This window comes from Lemur catta, chromosome 9, assembly GCF_020740605.2.
Source record: "Lemur catta isolate mLemCat1 chromosome 9, mLemCat1.pri, whole genome shotgun sequence".
NCBI lineage: Eukaryota > Metazoa > Chordata > Mammalia > Primates > Lemuridae > Lemur > Lemur catta.
This window is the reverse complement of record NC_059136.1, coordinates 97,985,644-98,010,552: the sequence shown is the minus strand read 5'-3', so window position 1 is coordinate 98,010,552 and position 24,909 is coordinate 97,985,644. Positions and strand designations below refer to the sequence as shown.

At 36.6% G+C, this 24,909-nt stretch overlaps 1 protein-coding gene across 1 annotated transcript in view; it reads right to left on the bottom strand.

Annotated features, from left to right (window-relative positions):
* PXDNL (peroxidasin like) overlaps window positions 1-24,909 on the bottom strand; it is a 383,932-nt gene that overhangs the window by 192,090 nt on the left and 166,933 nt on the right. The window contains 1 exon segment of the mRNA XM_045560482.1: window positions 5,730-5,801. Within this exon segment, the coding sequence (XP_045416438.1) occupies window positions 5,730-5,801 (72 nt within the window).

Genomic DNA, 24,909 nt, shown 5'->3' with positions numbered 1-24,909 from the left:
AAAATATTCCACTTAGAAGTAAGTAACATCTAAAGAGAAGGCAAAGTAAGAAATATAAGGCTACACAGTGAAGAGAAAATGTGAGCTGACATAGAATGACTAGACAAAGTGTATAATAACGCTTCCCGTTCAATAGTCACATGAGGAACACAACTAGAAGATATAATTTTCACAAAAGAGATATTTGGTGCCTATTAAGTAGGTGAGGAGAAAGAAAAATTCATTGTCAAGAAAAATATAATCGATGAAAATACACCAGCTGCATTAGTGGAAAAAGGGCAGAAATTTCAGACGAAGAAGAACTGAAAGCAGGATGATTGATTAATACAAGAATTATTAAACTACACTTTCTAAGAATGTACCAATTATTCTTGTTCTGAAAAGTGGAATCATTAAAGAGTCGTCTGCATCATTTGTAGAGCAGAAAAGGTTTAGCTAACAGGAAATGTATGTAAAAAAGAGAAAATTACACCTAAGAGAATGGTCTTTAGCTTTGGTAAAATTCATTATATCCTCATAAGTGTGTTCATTTTAATACACAATCCCCTAATGTGTGATCATCTATCTTCTTACATAGAAACTCAATGATTATAATTCTTACAAAGATAATTACTCCTCCCTGTGCTATCTACTGATTGACACAATCAATACAACATTAAATTATTCTTCAGAAATATCTAAGCCTCATTCATGTTTAAAATAACACTTGTGTGTTTGTCTACGACTTTGTTGTGTTTAATTACCAAATTTCTCTTGATGTAGTCAATACATAAAAAACAACCTAATGCAACATAAAGAGAATATCATTGACACAGAATGTAGTTTGTCCAATTTTTATCTGACAAAGAATCGAAAAAAGAAGGAGGCTAAGAAATCCTTTGGTATCCCTTCCTCACCTCCCAGCTCCACTTTTTAGGATGAAAGGCTGTGTCATGAAGACTACAGCAAAATCAAAATATTTACTTTTTTACTGATTGTGAGCAATCTTGTCAGTGTCAGGCCTGGCATTTCTACACCCTACTATTTTGGAGGCCTTAGCAAACATCTATCATGTATCTCTGCCTTCCTCAAAAATAAATTGAATCCAAAAGGGATTATGTACAATAAGAATCATTAAAATAAAGGCAATGTAAACAGATCTTAAAGAACAAATATCTCAGAGACCTCAAGCTCTGCCATAGCTTTGTAGAGACATACTGAAATAAAATTAACTTTCAGAGCTATGATTAAAATTATTAAAAATTTCAAGGATTAGGGATTATATGTTTGGGCACCAAAAATTTTCTTTGAATAGTGATTCACAAAAGCATGGAATCACTTTAAAAATACAAAGCAAAAATGCTTGTTTTCCTGGCTTTAAACGTTAGGATTACTCAATATTAGTAAGACTGGTAATTACTACCAGAATATAAAGCATTTACAGCTGAGAGTTATGTGCATTTTAAATGGGAATTAGAACTTTTCATATGCTAATTTGTATAAGCCACCTGTAAACATATTTGATGAAAAATGTATCACAGTGATAAGGGTTTTCTTTGTTGCTGTTATTAAAAAAAAAATGTATACTTGATTGATTTATGGGATGATTCTGCAATATATTTAATAGAAAAAATTACCTAAAACACTACACAGTTTAAAATAATAAAGGAAAAGATGAAGAAACATACTTTATCACAGTGATAGTTTATCAGTCATTGTCTCAGTCTGTTTTGTGCTGCTACGAACACCACAGACTGAGGAATTGATGATGAACAGAAATGTATTGGCTCATGGTTCTGGAGGCTGGAAGTCCAAGACGGAGAGCTGGCTTCTGGCAAAGGCCTTTCTGCTTGTCATCCATGGCTGAAGGGAAAAGAGGGTGAGAGAGCTAAAAGGGGGCCAAACAAGTCCTTGTATAAGGAAACCACTCCCAAGATAAGAAACTCACTCCCATGATAATAGCACTAATCTATTCATGAGGGCAGAACCTTCCTGGCCTAATTTCCTCTTAAAGATTTCACCTCTTAAAATTGCTACAATGGCAATTAAATTTCAACATGAATTTGGGAGGAAACACTCATTCAAACCATGGCATTCTGCCCTTGGTCCCCCAAAACTCATGTCCTTCTCACATACAAAATACATTTACTTCATCCCCATAGCCCCAAAAAGTCTTAAATTGTTCCAGCATCAACTCAAAAGTCCGAAATCCAAACTTTCTTCTAAATCAGATACGAGTGAGACTCAAGGCATGATTCATCCTGAGGCAAATTCCCCAACAGCTGTGAGCCTGTGAAATCAAAACAAGTTACACGTTTCCAAAATACAGTGGTGGGACAGGCATAGGATAGACATTCCCAATCCAAAATGGAAAAATAGGCAAGAAAAAAGGGGTAACTGGTCCCAAGTAAGTCCAAAACCTGACAGGATGAACAACACAAAATGTTAAGGCTTCAGAATCATCTCCCTTGGCTCACAGTGGCAGGGGTTGGGCTCCCACGGACCGGGGCAGCCTGCCACTGTGGCCCAGCCCGCCAAAGCTCTCGCAGTCGGAGTTTAGCGCCTGCAGCTCTCCCAGGCTGACATTGCACACTGGCAGCTCTACAGCTCTGGGGTCTTGGTGGCAGCCCTGCTACTGTGGCTCTGCTAAGCATTGCCCTGGGGGCTCTCTGCAGTAATTCCACCTCTGCAGCAAGTCTCGGCCTGGGCCTCCAGGGTGTCTGAGGCACCTTCTGAAATGTATGTGGCCCCACATAGATGCGCTCTGTGCATCTACAGAGGTAGCATCAAACTATGAATTCTGTAAGCAGGTATGTAAAATATGTGTTTTAGATGTTATGCTTACCATTTAGTTTATTGCCTTCTTGTGACGGATTTTGTATACACACATTGAAAACAAATCTGAGAATGTTACTTCAAAGATGCATTGTGGGAGCCACTTTATTGGAGTGAATTGAACTGTTTAACAAATTGTGAAATTTTTAACCATGTGTTTAAAATATGCGTTTCAAAGATGTTCCTTACCATTGTGTTCATAGCCATAATGTGAGAAGTTTACATAGACACATCTAAAAGATGAATCTCAGCATGTTTCTTCAAATTGCATTCACTCTTTATTAGAGTGAACTGAACTGTTTGCTATTCTGTAAACTTTGTAAACAAGTGTATATGACATGCTTTTTAAAGATGTTCCTTACCATTGACTTTAAGACCTGATTTAATAAGTTTATGTACACGTTGAAAACATAAATCTCAGGATGTTACTTGAAAGATGTTTTGAGAGCTGTTTTATTACAGTGAATTGAATGGTTTACAAATCTCTGAACTCTGTAAGCAACGGTATAAAATATGCTTTGTAAAGATGTTACTTACCATTGAGTTTAAAGACACTGTGTGGGGATTGCAGGTCCACATCAGAGCATGACTCTGCCACCAAGGCCCACCACCGCATGCTCTGAAGCAGCCGCACAAGCTGCACCTGAGCCTGCGCGAGCCGCAGCTGGGGTGGCCGAGGGCGCTGCGCTGAATCCGGGAGCAGAGACTTGACACAGCGCAGGCGGCAAACGCTGATTTCCCTCGGGTGCCCTGGGCCGCTCTAGAGCTTGCCTCAAAGATCGCTGAAATGACTCTGAGGTTATGCTTCCATCGCCTTAATAAATATCACCTGGCTTCCTTCTAACCATGCTAGTTCTTTCACCAAAGCATCTCCTGGCTGCACACACTTACGATGATCTTTGTATGACCAGGCTGCGAATTTTCCAGATTTTTATATTCCGTTTCCCTTTCAATTATAAATTTCATCTTTAAATTATTTCCCATCTCTCACAGCTTACTGTATGCAGTTAAAAGAAGCCATGCAGCTCTTTCAACATTTGGCTTACAAGTTTCTTCCACCAGATACCCTAGTTCATTTTCTTAAATTCTGCCTTCCACAAAACCCTTGGGTATGAACACAATTCAGCCAAGTTCTTTGTCACTTTACAAGTATGGCCTTTATTCCAGTTTCCATTACTTTGTTCTTCATTTCTGCCTGAGACTTCGCCGAAATTGCCTTTTCTGTTCATATTTTTACCAAGATTCTGATCATAACCACGTAAGAAATCGCTAAGAAGTTTCAGACTTTCCCCACTGCTCTCCTCTTCTTCCGAGCCCTCCCCACAGTCACCCTTAATGCTCCACTCACGGCAAGCAGGCTTTTTCTAGCCTGTTCCTCCAAATTGTCCCAGCCCCTGCCCATCATCCAGATCCAAAGCTACTTAAAATTTTTCAGGTATTTTTATAGTAATACCCACTCTCTGGTACCAATTCTCTGTCTTAGTTTGTTTTCTGCTGCTATAACAGAATACCACAGACTAAATAATTGATAATAAACAGAAACGTATTGGTTCACAGTGCTGCAGGCTGGGACATCCAAGACTGAGGGCCCCACATGTTTCAGTGACCTTCCTGCTGCGTCTTCCCAAGGCAGCAGGGCCAAGAGAGGGAAAGAGAGAGCAAGAGGGGGCTGAATTAGTCTCTGTACAAAGAACTCACTCCCACAGTAATGGCCTTAATCTTTTCGTGAGGGCAGAGCCTTCCTGGACTAGGCACTTCTTAAAGGCCCCACCTCTGAATTATGCTACAATGGCAATTAAATGTCAACATGAGTTTCAAACCATAGCAGTCCCATAAAAGAAAATTAGTAAGAGGGAGAAGTAGAGCAATGACAATTTTTAAAAAATATTTTTGATTGGTTGATCATATTTTAATACTATAACTTAACACTTTGGCCTTCAAGGAGAAAGAAATCTAGTTTTCTCTAAGCATGTTTATTATAGAAATAATAAAAAGTTTTTTGAAATTAATAAACTACATTAAAGATGAAAACAAAGTTGGGAGTCAAAGACTTTTCTTATATAGAAATCCTACTAGCAGTTAAAAATTAAAGCACACTCTACATATCTGAGCTTAAGAAATATCCTCTAGGTTGTCCTCAATGGGGAAAAATATCTTCAAATATCTAATTAGTATTTATGTTTCAGACACATATAATTGAGAGAAATCTCTGAATAAAACATCAAATTGCCATTCAGTAGCCATGTAACTGCACAATAGGGCTTTTTGATATCGAGGAATTTATATTTCACACTGAAATTCCGATAGATGAATCTCAGGTTTATATATGTTGTCAAAAGCTAAAAAGTACACTAATATAGTAGTCAGGTCTGAGTTGTAATAATAATGCCACAGACATTTAATTTGGGGCAACTCATTTAATTAACATTGTATTTGATTTTATCTGTAAAATGAGAGGTTAGATCCTATGTTCTAGAAGTTACTGGATCAGTTAAAAGTTTGAATTTGTCTCATAAATTAATAATAATCACAACCATAAATTACCTTCTATAAAATGCCTATTTTACATCAAGTAATAACTAGTCTCTTTGCATGCAATACCTTAATCTTCACAGCAGTAACATCTGCATTTCGGAGAGTTAGAAAAACGGTTCATGGAGAGTAACTTGCCCAATGTCACACAATTAATAAATGCAGACCTAGAATTCCAGCTGAGCTCTGTCTGTCTTCCTGTCTTCATGCTAATTTCATCACACATCCTGATTTTTATGCAACTGATGACAGAATATTCAACCATTCAAGCTGGATGACAAAGCTTAAAATAATTGTTCCACTATCTACATAATGGCATTTACGAAGCTTTCTATTTGAAATGTAACCATCAATAATTCAATAAAAATGTTTCTATTACTTACAGCTGCTCCAAGGATATGAGTCCTTTAAATGTTTGCTTATCTAGTGCATGAATTTCATTTTTGTATAGGTACCTGGAAAACATATAAAATCCCATTGAATTATAAATTGGTATAAATACCATATAGCTTAGATCAGGACGTTTTAAACTAAAATCTGTGGATTTAAGGAGCTTTGGGGGATGTTCATAGGTTCTCTAAAGATATATGGAAACTGTTATTTCATTTAAATGTGTTTAATTGTCCAGTAAGAAAGTTCCAAGTCTCTCCTCAAATTCTCAAATGGATCTTTGGTTTAAAATATTAAGAAACTTAGAGTGGTTATGGAGAAATTCTGACTAATGAAGTCATATGTAGTGGGTAACAACTTCTCTAAGAAAATTTTGATTATAAACAATTTTTTAAAATCCAGTTTATGCTACTGAACATATTACCTGGGAGATATATTTGAAAAGCTGGCAAATGTCACCATAGGATTCATCTTAAGGAAATAAAAACATCTTAGGGACCCAAAAACATATTTTGGTCCTTCTGTGGCTGCTATCAAAAATTTATAGGAAAGGATACTGTAAGTGGATTTATAGATATGATGATACAACTAATCTTACCACAATATTTGATAAAAATAATTTATATGACATATAAGCACTTTCTATGCCACGTTTCTTCAACCAAAGGATGACAAAGTTATTTCATCTCTGTAATCTTTACCAATGTGGTAAAATGAAACCCTGTGCCTCTTGGGGTTGGAGGCAATCAGAATTCCTGAAACTTTTCAGCAAGTTCCTTCGGAATGTGCCTTTTCATACAGTGAGTGCGTCAGAATCGCCCAGAGGTTTGTTACAAAAATACCAATTCCAAAGCTCACCCTCAAGGCTATTCAATCCAGCTGTCTTATGGTTGGGCCCGGTAAACGCCATACTCCCCAGGCCCATCTGCGGTCCTGACTGACCAAGAAACCACAAAAATCACAATTCTGCCAGAAAATGAAGAAGAAACTTTTTCTAAAACCTGTTTAGTGAAGCTGTGAAAGTTCCAAATGACTTTCTCTTCCCCCAGATTAGAACTCCAGTAAATTTCTATGATCAGTAGTATACTACTGGCATATTAACCTCGAATCCTGTAAACCTTGCTGTAATCACTTATTAGTTCCGAAAGCTTTTTTTGTTGATTCTTTGGGATTTTCTGGATAAGTAATCATGTCATCTGCAAACAAAGACAGTTTTGTTTCTTCCTTCCCAATCTATTGTTTCCTTATTTCCTTAGCTAAGACTTCCACTACATCGGTGAATAGAGTAGGGAGAGGGGACATCCAGGCCTTGTCCTCGATCCTGGTGGGAAACCAATTAAGGGTTGAGCGTCCCTAATCCAAAAATATACAATCTGAAATGCTACACAATCTGAAAGTTTTTGAGCACTGACATGATGCCACAAGTGTAATCCTACACCTGACCTAATATGATGGGTCACAGTCAAAATGCAGTCGCATAACAGTTTATTCCTCATCCTCAAGAGAAAAAAGGCCCCCTTGTCCCCTTTCAGCTGCAATTCACCTTTTCCTTGAAAAATGTAGCTGGAGACTGAAAGCCTGCTGTTGCTTGCTGTTGCTGTTGTTCAACAGCCGATGCAGGTGTTCAGCGATGCTACAGGGCTGCTTATGTGTTTTGTACACATTATTTTTTTGGTGTATTAATGCTGTGTCACATTGTTTTACTTCTGAGTACTTATGTGTGAATAAGGGTAAGGAAATGATTGCTTATCAGTAGCATATAAATTCAAAGTCAGGAATGATGGTGATGCCAAAGAACCACAGATTGTCCACACGGGTGCCTGAGACAGTGACACCTTTGCTTTCTGACGGTTCAATGTACACAAACTTTGTTATGTGCAAAAAATTATTAAAAATATTGAATACAATTACCTTCAGGCTATGTGTATAAGGCATACATGAAACTTAAATGAATTTCAAGTTTAGACTTGGATTCCATCCTCAAGATATCTCATTATGTGTATGCAAATATTCCAAAATCAAAAAAAATAATCAAAAATTCAAAATACTTCTAGTCCTAAGCATTTTGGATAAGGAACACTCAGCCTGTAGTTTCTCACCGCTAAGCGTAATGCTAGCCACAGTGTTTTTCTTTTGTACATGTTCTTTATCAAGTTGAGAAAGTTCCCTCTCTTCCTAGTTTGCTCAGTTTTTTTTAAATCGTAAATGAGTGTTAGATTTTATCAAATGCTTTTTATGCATCTACTGATATAATCACATGACTTTTCTTCTTTAGCCTGTTGACGTGATGGTTACATTAATTGATTTTCAAATGTCTAACCACCTTGCATACCTGGGATAAATGCCACTTGGTTGGGGTGTATAATGCTTTTTACACTTTGTTGGATTTGATTAGCTATTATTTTTTCAAAGATTCTTGCATTCATATTCATGAGAGATATTGGTCCATAGTTATCATTTCTTGTAATATCTTTGTCTGGCTTTGGTATTAGGATAATGTTGGCCTCAGAAAATACGTTAGGAAGTATTTCCTTTGCTTCTATTTTTCTGGAAATTAGAAACTGTAGAGAATTAATATCTTTTAAAAAAATGTTTGGTAGAATTCATCAGTGAAATCATGTGGGTCTGGTGCTTTTTGTTAAGAAGGTTATCAATTATTGATTCAATTTGTTTAATAGATATAAGTCTATTCAGATTATCTGTTTCTTCTTTTATGAGTTTGGTAGATTGTATCTTTCAAGAAATTGGTCCATTTCATCTAAGTTATCAAATTTGTGGGCTTAGAGTTGTTAATAATATTCTTTTATTGTCCTTTTAATGTCTATAGTTCACTAGGGATGGTCACATTTTATTTGTAATATTAGTAATTTGTGTTTTCTTTCATTTCTGTCTTTTTTTTCTCTACTTTACCAGCCTTGTTGGAAGTATGTCAAATTTATTAATCCTTTCAAAGAACCAGTTTTTCTTTTATCAAATTTCTATATTGTTTCCTGTTTTCCCTTTCACTGATTTCTCCTCTATTTTTTATTATTCCTTTCTCCCACTTGTTTAGGTTTATATTGCTCTTCTTTCTCTTATGTCCTAAGATCAGAAGCCTACATTATTGATTTTATATCTTTCTTCTTTTCTAGTACATGCATCCAACACTATAAATATCCCTCTAAGCATTGCTTTCAAAGCACCTGCAAATTTTAAGTTGTATTTTTACTTTTATTGAGTTCCAAATATTTTTTAATTTCTCTTGAGACTTCTTTGATCCATGTGTTATTTGTAAGTATGTTGTTTAATCTACAAATATTTTGGGATTTTCTAGCTATCTTTCAGTTATTAACTTCTAGTGTGATTCCACTGTGGTTTAAGAACCTACTTGGTATCCTTCCTATTCTTTCAAATTTGTTGATGTGTGTTTTATGGTCTATAATATGGTATGCCTTGTTGAATGTTTTATGTGAGTTTGAGAAGAATGTGTATTCTGCTGTTGTTGGGTGGAGAATTCTATAAATGTCAATTAGATCCAGCTATTGATGGTGCTGTTCAGTTCAAACATATCCTTACTAGTTTTCTGTCTGCTGGATCTGTAATTACTGATAGAGGCCTGTTGGCTGAAGTCTTAAACTGTCTTGGTGAACTCAAGTATTTCTTCTGCAGTTCTATCAGTTTTTGTCTCATGTATTTTGATGCTCTACTGTTAGGTGCATACAAATTAAGGATTGTTATGTTTTCTTAGAGAATGGACCCTTTTATCATGATGTAATGCTTCTTTTTAACCCTGATAATTTTTTGTGTTCTGAAGTCTTTATTTGAAATTAACATAGCTGCTCCAGTTTTCTTTACATTTATGTTAGCATGATACATGTTTCTCCATCCTTTTATTTTTAATCTATCTGTATTTTATATTTAAAGTAGATTTCTTTTAGACAACGTATAGTTGGATCTTTTCTTTTTTTAATCCACTCTATCAATCTCTATCTTTTCATTAGTATACCTAAACCATTCACATATAAGTAATTATTGATATGATTTGATTGACATCTACTATATTTGAAATTGTTTTCTATTCATTGTACTTGTTATTCATCTCTTTTTTATCTTCCTTTTTCTGCCTTCTCTGAGTTTAATTGAACATTTCCCAAGATTTAATTTTCTCTCCTTTCTTAGCATAGCAATTACCCTTCTTTTAAAAATGCTATTAGTGGTTGGCCTAGGGCTTGCAGTATACATTCACAACTAATCTAAGTTTACTTTCAAGTAACATCGTACCACTTCGTGGGTAGTCCTGGTACGTCATAACAGATTACAGTCGTCCTTCAGTATCCATGGGACATTGGTTCCAGGATCTCCTGAGGATACCAAAATCTGTGGGTGCTCAAGTCCTTGATACAATGTGGCAAAGTATTTGCATATGTCCTATGCACATCTCATGTATGCTTTAAATCACCTCTAGATTATTTATAATATCTAATACAATGTCAGTGCTACATAAATAGCTTTTACACTGTATTTCAGAGAATAATGATGATAAAAAAATGTACTTATTTAGTAAAGATGCAGTTTTTTCCAACTATGTTTGATCTGTGATTGGTTGAATTCATGGATGCAGACCCCATGCACACAAAGGGCCAGCTGTATTTTCAATCACTCCTTTCTATCCCTTTCAACAATGCTTTCAGCCATTTTGCTTATCTATAGATACCAAATTTATTGTATTTACTATTATTTTGAACAAACTTTTATATGTTGTATCAATTAAGAATAAGAAAAATAAAAACTTATTTTTACTTTCATTTATTCCTTCTATCTGAGCTTCTGACCTATATCATTTCCCTTCTCTCTGAAGGACTGTTTGAACATTTCTTTCAAGTGACAAATTCCCTTAATTTTTGTTTGTATGAGAAAGTCATTACTTTTGCCTCCTTTTAGAAGGATAATCCTTCTGAATATATAATTCTAGAGTGGTGGGTTTTTTCTTTCAACATTTTAAATATTTCACTCTTCTTGGTAGCTTGGCATGCTTTCTGAGGAGAAGTCCAGTGTATTTGTACCATTTATCTGTAGATAGGTAAGGAGTTTTTTACCTCTGGCTTTTAAGATTTTTTTTGTCTTGGCTTTCTGCAGTTTGAATATGATAATGTCTGCGTGTAGGCTGTTTGATATGTATCCTAGTTGTTGTTCTCTGAACTTTCCAGATCTGTGTTCCCTGTCTGTCATCATTTTTAGAAAATTCTCAGCCATTATTATTTCAAATGTTTATTCTGCTTCTTTCTCCTTTTCTTCTCCTTCTGGTATTTTTATTACATGTACTTCACGCCTCTTGTTAGTACTCTATAATTCTTGGATATTTTGTTCCATTTTTTCCTCCCTTTTTCTCTTTGGATTTCAGTTTAGGAGGTTCCTATTGATATATTGTCAAGATCACTGATTCTTTCCTCAGCCATATCCAGTTAACTGGTGAGCCCGTCGAAGGTATTCTTTATTTCTGTTACAGTGCTTTTTGTTTATAACATTCACTTTTGATTCTTTCTTAGAGTTTCATTTTCTCTGCTTACATGTATTGTTCTTGCATGTTGTGCATTTTTCCCATTTCACCCCTCATCACATTAATTACAGCTGTTTCAAACTCCTGAGTGATAACTCCAAAATCTCTGCTCAATCTGAGTCTAGTTCTGATGCCTGCTTTATCTCCTCAGACTGTGTTTTTTCTTGCTATTTAATACGCCTTGTGATTTTTTGTTGAAAGATAGACGTGATATGTCATGTAACAGGAACCAAAGTTAATAATTTTTTAGTAGCGAAGGGTGGTTTGTCACAATATCAGCAACTTATTTCCATATGGTTTAGTAAAAATATAAGAAGTAAATGTGAGAATTTCTAAATAATTTTGATTCAGTGGTGGTTTTACAGGTGTTTACTTTTCTGCATGTTTACAAATTTTGAATTAAAATTTATGGATAAAATATAAAAAGATTTGGATGCTAATAATTTATGCACACATTTTTTTCATCCTTTCAAAATTGAAATAGAGGTACACAGACACATAATTTTTTCAGCAAACATGACAAATGCATGTGTCTCTATGAAGGGAAATAAACATTTTCTTTATTTAAGAGCAATATAATTTAGTAAAGATTATTATTCCTCCAGGAAAGATTAGGGGTGTCTTTTAAGATATGACATAGTATCTATAAGTAACATTAACTTTAAGCATTTGGGACTACTGAATTATATTATGATATTGTTTTTATTATGTTCATTAATCATAATTTTTCAAACCATTGACATATTTTAAACATTTTAAAATGAAGATGACCCTATTAAAGGAAAAAGCATGAGTGTAAAATTAAATTAATACTCCAGAAAAATTGATAGCTAATTTAATTCTGTAAAGCCATGTTTCGGTCCAATAACAAATTGGAGATACCTGGCCATGAAATCCTTTCAAAGTGCCTGGGTTGATGCAGTTTCACCAAAAAGAGTTAAGATGTTTTCCCAGTAAGGAATGCATTTAGATATCGTAGTACAGCACGCGCCCTCGCTGCCCGGCCCAGCTGCCTCCCAGCAGCACCGCAAGGCCACAGAGACTCTGCGGTGGCACCACCCTCCCGGTTTCTTTCTTTCTTTTTTTCCCCCAGCATATTTGGGGGGTACAAATGTTTAGGCCTTTGCCCCGCCCAAGTCAGAGCTTCAAGCGTGTCCATGCCCCCGACGGTCACGCCGCACCCACTAGGTGTGACTATGCCCATCCCCTCCCCCTCCCACCTGCCCAACACCCAGGGAACGTCCCCACTGCATGTGCGCATGATCCCCGGGTTCTTACCAGCGATGTTTACACCCAGCCTCAAGGGCGGGATCAGTGACTCGTACCACGCTTCCGGCTGCAGTGACCGGCTCAGGGGAGGACAGGAGCCAGTGAGGTACAAGGGGACATTTGCAGGACTTTTCACATACTAAAGAAGTTGCATCTGTCTTCCTCATGAGCCATCAGAAGGACTCCACTGTTTCCCCCGGATAGGGCAGTAGAGACCTGGCAGAGAAGCTTTGCTACCTTAAGGGGAAAACATGACGCTGCCCGGGTCCACCGGGTGGAGCGCAGGATGGAGGGACGTAGGGGCGGCCCGAGAGACGCGGACAGACGAGGCTCGGATTGAAATTCTCTGAGCCGTTGGGTAAGTTTCGGTCAGCGTTACTTCTGCGATATTTGTGCCTACCCGAGCAGTTTCATTGCTTGGCTTTTGTTTGTTTTGTTTTGGTCTATTGCAACCAAGAGAATCTAAACTGATACTATACTTTTAAATGAGAAAGGAAATGAAGCAAAGAAGAGAAAAAGAGAAACCACCAATTTTTGTGCTCTAATTGCCTTCTGGTCCTTCCCATCTCTGAATTCTTCCCAATAATGGCTTCAGCAACACGAAATCCCACTAAACTAGAGGTTTTTTTATTTTTAAAAGTTACCACTATGAGAAGCTATGTCCTGTCCCTTTCCCCACTATTTGTATATGTTTATCTACTTACAATAGTGTATACTTATACTATAACATGACATTGTACTCATTAGGTAATTCTAATATTCAAGCTAGAATTCATAAGTCAAGGAAGCAGACAAAAAATTCATAATATTGTAAATGAGAAATACATGTGAAATTTATACTCGTAATTCAATAAATTCAAAAGGTATTATATCAGTTATAACTAAAACAAATGATACATATGCCATAGTCTTTGAGTGGGCAAAGTTTGTCCTGAAGTCATTTCTATTCTCATTTGGGGGCAAACTAAATTTTCTCCTATATCCTAAAACTGTGTTCTGCATTATTTCAGACTGTAATGATTCATTACTTTCCAAAGATCCTAAACAGTAATAGAAAAAATGACAATTAAAAATTATTCACCACTTATCTCGCTCCTTTATTCTTTCTGAAAAAATTTCCAGATAACTTAAGCCAATGACAGTGATATTCTATTAACATGTATTAAATATTCCAGAAATATTTTCAATTAGAGTGTGGTCTTCCAATAACAAATTTATTTTAGTTCTACAACAATCAAAGCCAAGAACTTAAATCATCATTTTTGATTGAACATTTATTCATTTTGGAAATGAGGTACTAGATTATTGCCAGAGAAAAGCTCCAAGAATACAGTCATCAGCTGAAAAACACCTTCACAGAACCAAAAGACAATTTTTTTTAGATAACAGATTTGTATGGAAAATCATAAATTGGTAAAAATTTATGTTGACATGATTCATTAAATATTCACTCATCAAACTATGTACACCACTGATAATGCCATTTTCATAGACATTGTTCCCAACTGTAAAAATAGGCTTAAGTTAAAAAATTGCTTAAGCCTTCAAAAACGGCTTATACATAATCTATAAGAGTCCTTCAAGGGCAGAGTTAGAGAACATATTTTCAGAACATTCTTCTCAAATGATAATCTAAACTTTGTTTAAATAATTCAAGGTTGTCAACTAAAAGAGTGTTAGGCTCAAAATTACAAGACAGAAATGTGAACCTAGACTCAGCTATATAACTCCCAGAAAATTAAACTTATAAAGATATATTTCCTTTATAGTTGGGATATTAATATGTCATGTCATAAGATTATTGTGAAAATTCAATGAGATACTTGTAGAAATCTTTTGTAAGACACCATATAAATGTAATTTATTGAAAATTAATATCAGTACAGTGTTTGGCAAATGAATGATGATGAAGAAATTTGTTGAATAAGTGAATGAAGACAGATGGTCCCCAACTTACAGTGGTTTAACTTTTGGATGGTGCAAAAGCTATATGGAGTCAATAGGCTCTCAACTTACCATGGGGTTACATCTTGATTAGCCCATCATCAATTGAAAATATTTAAAGTCAAAAATGCATTTTTGACTTACAATGTTTTCAACTTACAATGGGCTTATTGAGATATAACCGCATCACAAGTTGAGGGACACCTGATTGTAAACTAAGAAAAGTAATCAATGAGTAAATGGTTGCATCAAAACAAATTTTGCTATCAGTCCTTTATCTGATGTGTAGTATGTGAAAATTTTTTCCCATTCTGTAGGTTGTCTGTTTACTCTTCTGACTGTTTCTTTGGCTATGCAGAAGCTTTTTAATTTGATCAGGTCCCATTTATTTATTTTTGTTGTTGCTGTGATTGCCTTAGGGGTCTTCTTCATAAATTCTTTGCCTAGGCCAATGTCTGTAACAGTCTTTCCTACATTTTCTTCTAGAATTCTAATAGTTTCCCTCCTAAGGTTTAAGGTTGTTATCCACTGTGATTTGATTTTTGTGAGAGGTGAAAGCTGTGGGTCCTGTTTTAGTCTTCTACATGTGGCTATCCAGTTTTCCCAGCACCATTTGTTAAATAAGGAATCTTTTCCCCAGAATATGTTTTTGTCTGCTTTGTCAAAGATTAGATGGCTATATGAGGATGGTTTTATAATTTGGATTTTCTGTTCTGTTCCACTGGTCTGTGTCCCTGCACTTGTGCCAATATCAAGCAGTTTAAATAATCACAGCTTTGTAGTATAGTTTGAAGTCTGGCAAATTAATACCTCCCATTTTGTTTTTGTTGCTTATAATTGCTTTTGCTAAATGGGGAAAATCAGTAAGAAAAAATCGAACAACCCTATCAAAAAGTGGGCAATGGACATGAATAGAAATTTTTCAAAAGAAGATATAAAAATGGCTAACAAACATATGAAAAAATGTTCAACATCTCTAATCATCAGGGAAATGCAAATCAAAACCACAATGAGATACCACTTAACTCCAGTGAGAATGGCCTTTGTCAAAAAGTCCCAAAACAATACATGTTGGCATGGATGTGGAGAGACAGGAACACTCATACACTGCTGGTGGGACTGTAAACTAGAGCAACCCCTATGGAAAACAATATGGAGATACCTTAAACAGATTCAAGTAGACCTACCATTCCATCCAGCAATCCCATTATTGGGCATCTACCCAAAAGAACAAAAGTCATTCTATAAAAAAGACACTTGCACCCGAATGTTTATAGCGGCACAATTCACAATTGCAAAGATGTGGAAACAACCAAAATGCCCATCAATTCACAAATGGATTAGTAAATTGTGGTATATGTATACCATGGAGTATTACTCAGCTGTAAGAAATAACGGTGATATGACATCTCTTTGGTTCTCCTGAGAGAGTTGGAACCCATTCTATTAAGTGAAGTATCCCAAGAATGGAAAAGCAAGCATCACATGTACTCACCAGAAAATTGGTTTCCCTGATCATCACCTAAATGCACATTGGGGAATGATACCAACTGGATATCAGACTGAGGCAGGGGGTAGGGGGAGGGGAGGGGTGTATGCCTACATGATGAGTGCGTTGCGCACTGTCTGGGGAATGGCCATGTTTGAAGGTGCTGACTCGGGGAGGTAGGGGGTGGAGGGAGGGGATGGAGGTATGACTACATGGTGAGTGCCAGGCACACTGTCTGGGGAATGGATACGCTTGAGGCTCTGACTCAGGGGGATGGGCGGGACATGGGCAATATATATAACCTGAACTTTTGTACCCCCATAATAAGCTGAAATTAAAAAAAAATTTGCAATTCTACTTCTATTATATACCAAAAAGAATTGAAAGCAGGGATTCTAACAGATACATGCCCATTAGTGTTCATAGCAGCATAATCTATAATAGTCAAAAGGTAGAAATAACCAGAACACCCATTGACAAATGAATAGATTTAAAAAAATGTGGTACATCCATACAATGGGATGTTTATTCAGCCTTAAAAAGGAATGAAATTCTAATACATGCCCCAACATAGATGAACCTTGAGAACATTGTGCTAAGTGAAGTAAGCCAGACACAACAGTGCGAATATTGAATGATTCTACTTATATGAGGTACTTGGAACAGGAAAATTCATAGCAACAGAAAGTGGAACAGGGGTTGCCAGGGCTGGGGGAAGGGAGGACTGGGAAGTTACTGTCTAGTGAGCACTGAGTCTGTTGGGGATGATGAAAAGTTTTGGAAAAGGGGGGTGGTGATGGTGCACAATACTGTGAATGTACTCAATGGCACTGAACAGTGTACTTAAAATGGTTAAAATGGTACATTTCATGTGATATATATTTTACCACATTTTTTCAAAGATATTTTATCACATACTGGAGAGTTATGATTACTAGCTATTTCTTTTTGTTAAAAAAATAAGAACATACTGAAAAAGACACTGAAAAGTATTTGTAAAGATTTCTGCCTCGGGGAAAGCGAAGCAGAAGTTTTTTCTCATATTTCTCCTGCTGAATACGACTGAAAATCCTGGACATTACGTAGACGACAAATACAAGAAGCTCTGAAAGGCAGAGAGAAAGCAAATCTGCTAGGAACCTCAAAGCTCAAGGAATGACACATGATGATTTTCTGGGTTTTCTTTTTGCTCATTTATTCCAGACTGGAAGGTGAACAAGCCAAACCCTAGGAAATGTCAGTGAGTACAGATGATAAAAAAAAGGGAGAAGTCTAGCAAGACAGAAAACTTTTAGAAAACAATAACTTTATTCCAGCAAAACGCCACAGAAGAAAAGGTGGCTCAGCCCCCACCCATACCAGCAAAAGTCAAGTGGGAATCCCAGACCCTCGCCCTCGAGGGCCCAGTGAGGCACCCAGCACCCACAGAGCAGTGCTGCCAGAGAAGGCAAAGTAGGGAGCTGGAACTCCCTTTCCCAAATGGTGATAATAATGAAACCCACCCCTGGCAGCAGCAAAGACACAGAGAAAGCCTCGAGTTCCACCTCAAACCAGCAACAAAGACCTGATCCTCCGGCCCCCCGCTGGGTGTTGTCAGAGGAGAACCAGTGAACAGTGAGTATTTTAACTGCTATGAAGCTGAAATGAGGCCTCCCCCACTCTACGGTATCAGTGCAGTTCATGTGGGGAGCAAGAATAAAGCATTTATAGCCCTGCCAGCGAGGAAAGGCTCGGCGGAGGCTGCCGGAGAGCCAGCAATCCCAGCTGCCACCAGAAGTACCAAGAAGTCCCAGCAGCAGGTGGCAACAGTGGAAGCCGAGCGGAAAGCCTGGACTTCGCTTCCTCTGAGCTCAGTGAGGCAGCCTCCCTCACTGGACAGGGCAGTGTCAGAGGAAGTTGGCCAAAACAGAAGATCCAAATAAGATCCAGAGTCTCATAACATAATACTCAACCAAAAGTCATTCACCATAACAAGAACCAGCAGTATCTCAAAATAAACTTTATGAAGGCAAGAAATAAATGCTGCTATGGACTGAATTGTATACTTCCCCCCCAAAAATATCAGATGTCAAAGTCTTAACCCCCAGCACCTAAGAATATGACTATATTTGAAGATAAGACCTCTAAAGAGGTAATTAAGGTAAAATAGGGTCACATAGGTGGGCCTTAATTCTATAAAATCAGTGTCCTTATAAGAAGAGGAGGTTAAGACACTGATACAGAGGAAAGATCATGTACAAAGACAGAAAACAGCCATCTACAAGCCGAAGAGAGGGCCCTTAGGAGACACCAACTTTGCCAACACCTTGATCTTAGACTTCTAGCCTCCAGAAGTGTGAGAAAATAAACTTCTCTTGTAAGCCCTGCAGCCTGTAGGACTTTGTTATGGCAATCCAAACTCTAAAAAAATGAACAGTCTCAGGGACTCGTGGGACTATAACAAAATGTCTAAAATCTGTTTCATCAAAGTTCTAGAAAGAGAAGAGAAAAAGGATGGGGCTAAAATGTCTTTAAAGAAATACTGGCTGAAAACTTTCAGTTTTGACAAAAGAGACTAATGTACAGATTCAAGGAGATGAATAAACCCTAAACAGGGTAAACCCAAAGAAATATAAACCAAGATACTTCGTAGTCAAATTTCAGAAAACTAAAGACAAAGAAAAAGAAAATCTTGAAAGTAGTGAGAGAGGAAAAAGCATTTACCTACAGTGGGAAATCACAGGAATAACAGCAGGTTTCTCATTAGAAACCACAGAGGCAAGAGGAACTGGCACATTTTTCAAGTACTTAAAGGAAAGATTTGTCAACCCAGAATCTTGTATCTAGCAAAAATATTCACCGGGAATAAAGTGCAAATCAATATATTCTCAGATGAAGAAAAATTAAAAGCATTTGTCAACAGCAGATCTATTCTAAAGCAATGGTTAAAGGAAGTTCCCCAAACAGAAAGAAAATGATGGAAGAAGAAAATATGAAACATCAAGAAGAAAAGATAATGGAAAAACTAAAATTATGAATAAATACAATACATTTTACCTCTTCTCTTCAACATCCTAAATTATGGCTGATAGCTGGAGCAAAAATAATAGCATTGTCTGATGTGGTTCTCAATGTTTGAGGAGAAATTATTTAAAACACTTAAATAATATTATGTTATGCTATAAATAAGGAAGGGTTAAGGAACTTAAGGGAAGGGAAGATTTCTATACTTAAATAAGTAAGATGAGAATATGAGTCAACTGTGATAAATTGTCGATATGTATTAAACACCAGAGCAACCACCACAAAAGCTGCACAAAGACATAACTCAAAAGCATTACAGATCAATCACAGTAAAATTCTAAAAATGTCCAAATAACCAATAATAAGGTAGAAAAAAGAAAAACACAGAAAGGAAAAACAGGGAGATACGTTGTATTTTCACTGTCATTCAGTTTAATGTATTTTTTAAATTTTTCTTCAGATTTTCTCTTTGACTCATGGGTTACTTATAAGTTGTTCGGTTTCCAAGCATTTAGATAATCTCCCATTATCTTTCTGCTCTTGATATCATTGTGGTGAAAACGTAAACTCTGTATAATTTCAATACTATTAAATTGTTGAGGATTGTTTGATGGCCCAGGACATGCTCTATCTTGGTAAGTGTTGTATGAAAACTCAAAAGGGATGTGAATTCTGATTTTGGGGGGTGGAAAATTCTATAATTGTTAGTTAGACTCTGTTGTTCTATGATGTCATTGAGCTCTTCTATATCCTAGCTGATTCTCTGTCCACACGTTCTATCAACTGTTGAAAAAAGGGTGTGGTGGCCGGGCGCAGTGGCTCATGCCTGTAATCCTAGCCCTCTGGGAGGCCGAGGCAGGTGGATTGCTCAAGGTCATGAGTTCAAGACCAGCCTGAGTGAGACCCTGTCTCTACTAAAAATACAAAGAAATTATCTGGCCAACTAAAAATATATATAGAAAAAAATTAGCCGGGCATGGTGGTGCATGCCTGTAGTCCCAGCTACTCGGGAGGCTGAGGCAGTAGGATCGCTTAAGCCCAGGAGTTTGAGGTTGCTGTGAGCTAGGCTGACGCCACGGCACTCACTCTAGCCTGGGCAACAAAGTGAGACTCTGTCTCAAAAAAAAAAAGAAAGAAAGAAAGAAAAGAAAAAAGGGTGTGGAAATATCTAACTATAATTATAGATGTATTTATTTCTCTTGACAGTTCTATCATCTTTTGCTTCACATGTTTTATAGCTCTGTTGTTTGGTGCATACATTTAGGATTTCTATGCTTCTTGGTAGACTGACCTTTTTGATATAGACATTGTGTGTACTCCATAAATACATATACCTAATATATACCGATAAAAATTTAAAAAATTTTTTTAAATTAAAAATAACAGATAGATTATTTTAAATATTTTAAATAATTGGAAGACATACTATGTTCTTGAATTAGAAGTTTCAAAGAGTAAATATGTCATTTATCCCCAAATTGACATATAAATTTAAAATAATGCTATTAAAATCCAAATAAGAGTTTTGGAGGTATGGACAAGATTATTCTATATTTTAATAGAAATGCAAAGGGATTAGAATAACTAAGACAAAAGAAAAAAGAAAGGATAAAGTGGAAGGAAACAGTCTACTTGGCTTCAAGATATACCATATAGCTACAGTAATAAAGATTCTCTGGTAAAAGAGTAGACATATAGATAAATGGAATAAAAGAGAATGCCCAGAATTAGGCCCACAAAATATGGCCAACTTATTTTTGACCAAAGTGCAAAAACAATTCAGTAGAGGAAAGAATGCCTTTCCAATAGTGCTATAGAAATTGGACACTTATGGTAAGAAAAAAAAAACAACTTTGATCTGAGTCTCACATCTTATACAAAAATTAACTCCAAGTAAATCACAGAATTAAATGTAAAATGATGTAGAACTTTTACTTTTTTAGGAAAAAAAAATCAGGAGAAAATCTTCTGGATGTATAGCTAGGCAAAGAATTGTGAGACTGTACACCAAAAGCACAATTCCTAAAAAGAATCTTTGATAAATTGGCCTTCATTGAAATGAAAATAGTTGCTCTTTGAAAGACTCTGTTAAGAAGATTTTTTTAAAACGTTACACACTGGAAGAAAATATTTGGAAATCATATCTGGCAAAGGTCTAATCTCTAGAATATGTAAACTCTCAAAACTTAACAGTACAAAAATCCCACAAACAATCTAATTAGAAAATGAGCAAAATACATGAACAGAAGAGGGTATATAGATGGCAAATAAACACATGAAAGATTTTCAACATCATTAGCCATTAGGGAAAAACAAATTAACACTGCAATGAGATATCATTTTGCACATATCTCAGTGGCTAAAATAAAAAATAATGACAGCGTAAAATATTGAGAAGGGTGCAGAGAAACTGGATCACTCATACTGGTGGGAACATGAAATGGCACAGCTACTCTGGAAAACAATTTGGGAGTTTCTTTAAAATTAAACATACAACTTTCATGTAACCCAGCAGTTACATTCCTGTACATTTATTCCAGAGAATAAAAAATTATATTCACACAAAAATATGTGCACAGATTTTTGTTCTTTTTTTTTTTTTTTGAGGATGTGAAGTAACTTTGATCACCACCCTCAAGATTTTTATTTATAATAGCCAGAAACTGGAAGTAACTCAGATGTCTTTCATTGGGTGAATGGTTAAACAAACTGTGGTATGTTTATACCATGGAATATTATTCATAAATATAAAGTAAAAAACTATTGATATCATATAACAACCTGGATGAATCTCCAGAGAATTATGCTGAGTGAAAAAAAGCAATTCCAAAGATTATATATTGTATATTTCCATATAAATAACATCTTTAAAATAACACAATTGTGGAAAAGGAAAATCAGTTAGTGGTTTCCAGGAGTTAGAGAGGGGGTGGGACAAAGCGAAGTGAATGGGCTATAAAGGACAACGTGAGGGCTCTTGAGTGATGGACGTTTTCTGTTTCTTGACTGTATTAACACCTATATCCCGTGTACATATTGTGCTATAGTTTTGCTATGTTTATCATTAATGGAAACTATTAAAAGTAGATAGTATGAGTATTATGTATTACAGCTGCATGTGAATCTCTAATTATCTCAAAACAAAAAGTTTAATTTAAAAAAAATGTGGAGATGAAATGAATGGACAACCTAACTGAATCACTTTCCCTGTAACTTTAAGTACAAATTCTGTTCTCTGGAACTACAAAATTTAATTCAACCCATTTTAGCATACAAAACTCATTTGTTCTCATATATCTGTTCATTAAACTTTTGAGTATCATGTTCCGCCAAAGTCATCCATTCTCTAGACTAAAAAATATTGTTAATTTTAATAATCACTTAGCACTTGTAAATACCAGGGACTGTGTTAGACGTTGCCTGAAAGACAAAGTAATTAATAAATTCCTTGATGCCAAGTAGCTTATCACTTTATAGAACAGAAGGATAAACCAGCTGTATGAAAGTCAAATACTGAGATCAGGGGGAGTGAAAGAGAAGTGATTCAGATGTGAGAAGCACTTCTTCTTGAGGAAACCTGGAGAAGTTTCATGGAGGGCGGGTATAGTTGGCTGTTCCTGTATAATATTAGGCAAACCTCAAAGACATTTTTGACATAATTAGCAAATACACAACTCAAAGCTATGCTGAATCTGTTCCTTCTCCCTGTTTCTCAGACCTGCAGTCTCTCGCTATGGAGCTTACCCCGGTCAGTAGATGAGAGGCAGAAATGTGATTGATTAGGAGAACATGGTCTCGAGCAGTCTGAAATCAGAGAAAAAATCCAAAAGGAGGAAGGAGTGAGGAAAACCTCTGAAGAAAAAGAATTCCTGTGGCCTAGGATCATCCTGGCCAGGTCAACAGTGGTATTGACCCCAGCCATGTCTAAGGTTGAGCTGGTATCGCCAAACCTCTTCACAAATGCATATGCACCAGAAAAAAATGAAATAAGTTATCTCGGTGAGAAATTGGTGAAAGCATAAAATTAGGCATCAAAGAGTTTGAGTCAACCTGAAACACCCATGTTCATCAGGGATATTGGTCTCATGGTATGAGGGTAATGCTGGCCTCGCATAATAAGTCTGGAAGTGTTCCCTCCTCCTACATTTTTTGGGACATCAAGAAGAATTAGTATTAGTTCTTGAATGTTTGGCAGAATTGAGCAGGGAAGACAACAGGTTCTGAACTTTTCTTTGAGGGGAAACTTTTTTTACTGATTCAATCTCCTTACTTATTATTGGTCTGTTCAGATTTTCTATTTCTTCCTTGTCATTCTTGGTAGATTGCATGTTCCTAGAGATTTATGTATTTCTTCTAGGTTGTCTAATTTGTTGGTGTCTAGTTGTTCAATCAGTCTCTTGTAAGCCTTTGTATTTCTGTGGTATCAGTTATAATGTTTCCTGTTTCCCCCTCAGGCATCAGGCTTCCTGAACCTTATTCTGGACATCAATTAAAATATTAAGGTATGGGCCGGGCACAGTGGCTCCCCTATAATCCTAGCACTCTGGGAGGCCGAGGCAGGAAGATTACTTGAGCTCAGGAGTTCAAGACCAGCCTGATCAAAAGCAAGACCCCGTCTCTACTAAAAATAGGAAAATTAGCCAAGCATGGTGCACATCTGTAGTCCTAGCTACTTGGGAGGCAGAGGCAAGAGGATCCCTTGGTCCTAGGAGTTTGAGGTTGCAGTGAGCTATGATGACACCACTGCACTCTACCCAGGGCAACAGAACAGGATTCTATCTCAAAAAAAAATTAAGGTAGAAAATGACAAAATAATGTTCATCTGCAAGAGCAAGAGTCATATTCTTTTTGCTCACCACAATATAGCCAGGACCTCATACAGCACCTGGCATGTAGGTGTTTATTACATGATTGTTGAAATGACAAATAGATAGATGGATGGATGAATAGATATATGTTAGTAGATAAATTTTTGGACTGCTGGATGGGTGGATAGGTGGGAGGATAAACAGACGAGTGAAAACTGAAATATCCTAACCAAAATGTGCTGACAAAGTCATTATGTGTCAAGATTACAAAGTAATCCTGAAATGGAATTCTACTTAATTGTCACAAAGAGAAAATAGTTGCAAGCATAGGGACAGATGTTGGATGGGGAGGCTGAGTGTGTGGTCCAGTGAGGATCGTCCAGAGGTTCCTCAGCTTGTCGGAGCACCCAAATACCTTTTATTCTTTTGGAAATTGATTCACCCTAGCCAAACTCATAAAAATCTAGTCAATAAATCAATTAATTTACAAGAAATTTTACTTCCTTGAAATTGGACTACTCTTCTCACTTAGTCAGCTTATTCTTTCCCTGATGGCCAATCTGTCTGGGATTCAGATGACAATCAGGACACTTGGTGGAAACAGATTCAGAGCTGGGTGATGCTGACACGTGTTCTCCTTGAGTTATGATCATTTGATGCAGTTATGCCTCTACTCAGATATACCTGCTGAATACACCTGACCACCTACTCTCTCCCAGGGGGCAGGTGGCCTGTGGTATTGCTCTCCACCCTCACCCCAGAGGACTTTTTCAGTTTCTGTTCCCACATTCATTCTTCAGATATTTCCATACTGGTGCCCTTGGAAGAGTTAATTATTCTATCTTCATCTACCCCATAGGTAACACCCGCCAGGTTTGTTGCACTGATTAGTGATAATGTACATGGCTGGTACACATGGTAGGTGACAATAAGTGATCGATCTGTGATGTGATCTGAGAAGAGTCATGGAGCGGGAAGGAGTCACAGGAAGTCACAACACCCCACCATAGTTCAGTAACCAAGGGCGTATCTGAAGGTGGCAATGCAGGAGGACATCAAATGCCACATATCAGAAACTTTAGGGCACGAAGTTTGAAGAGGGGATTGTCATGAAGGCTGAAAAT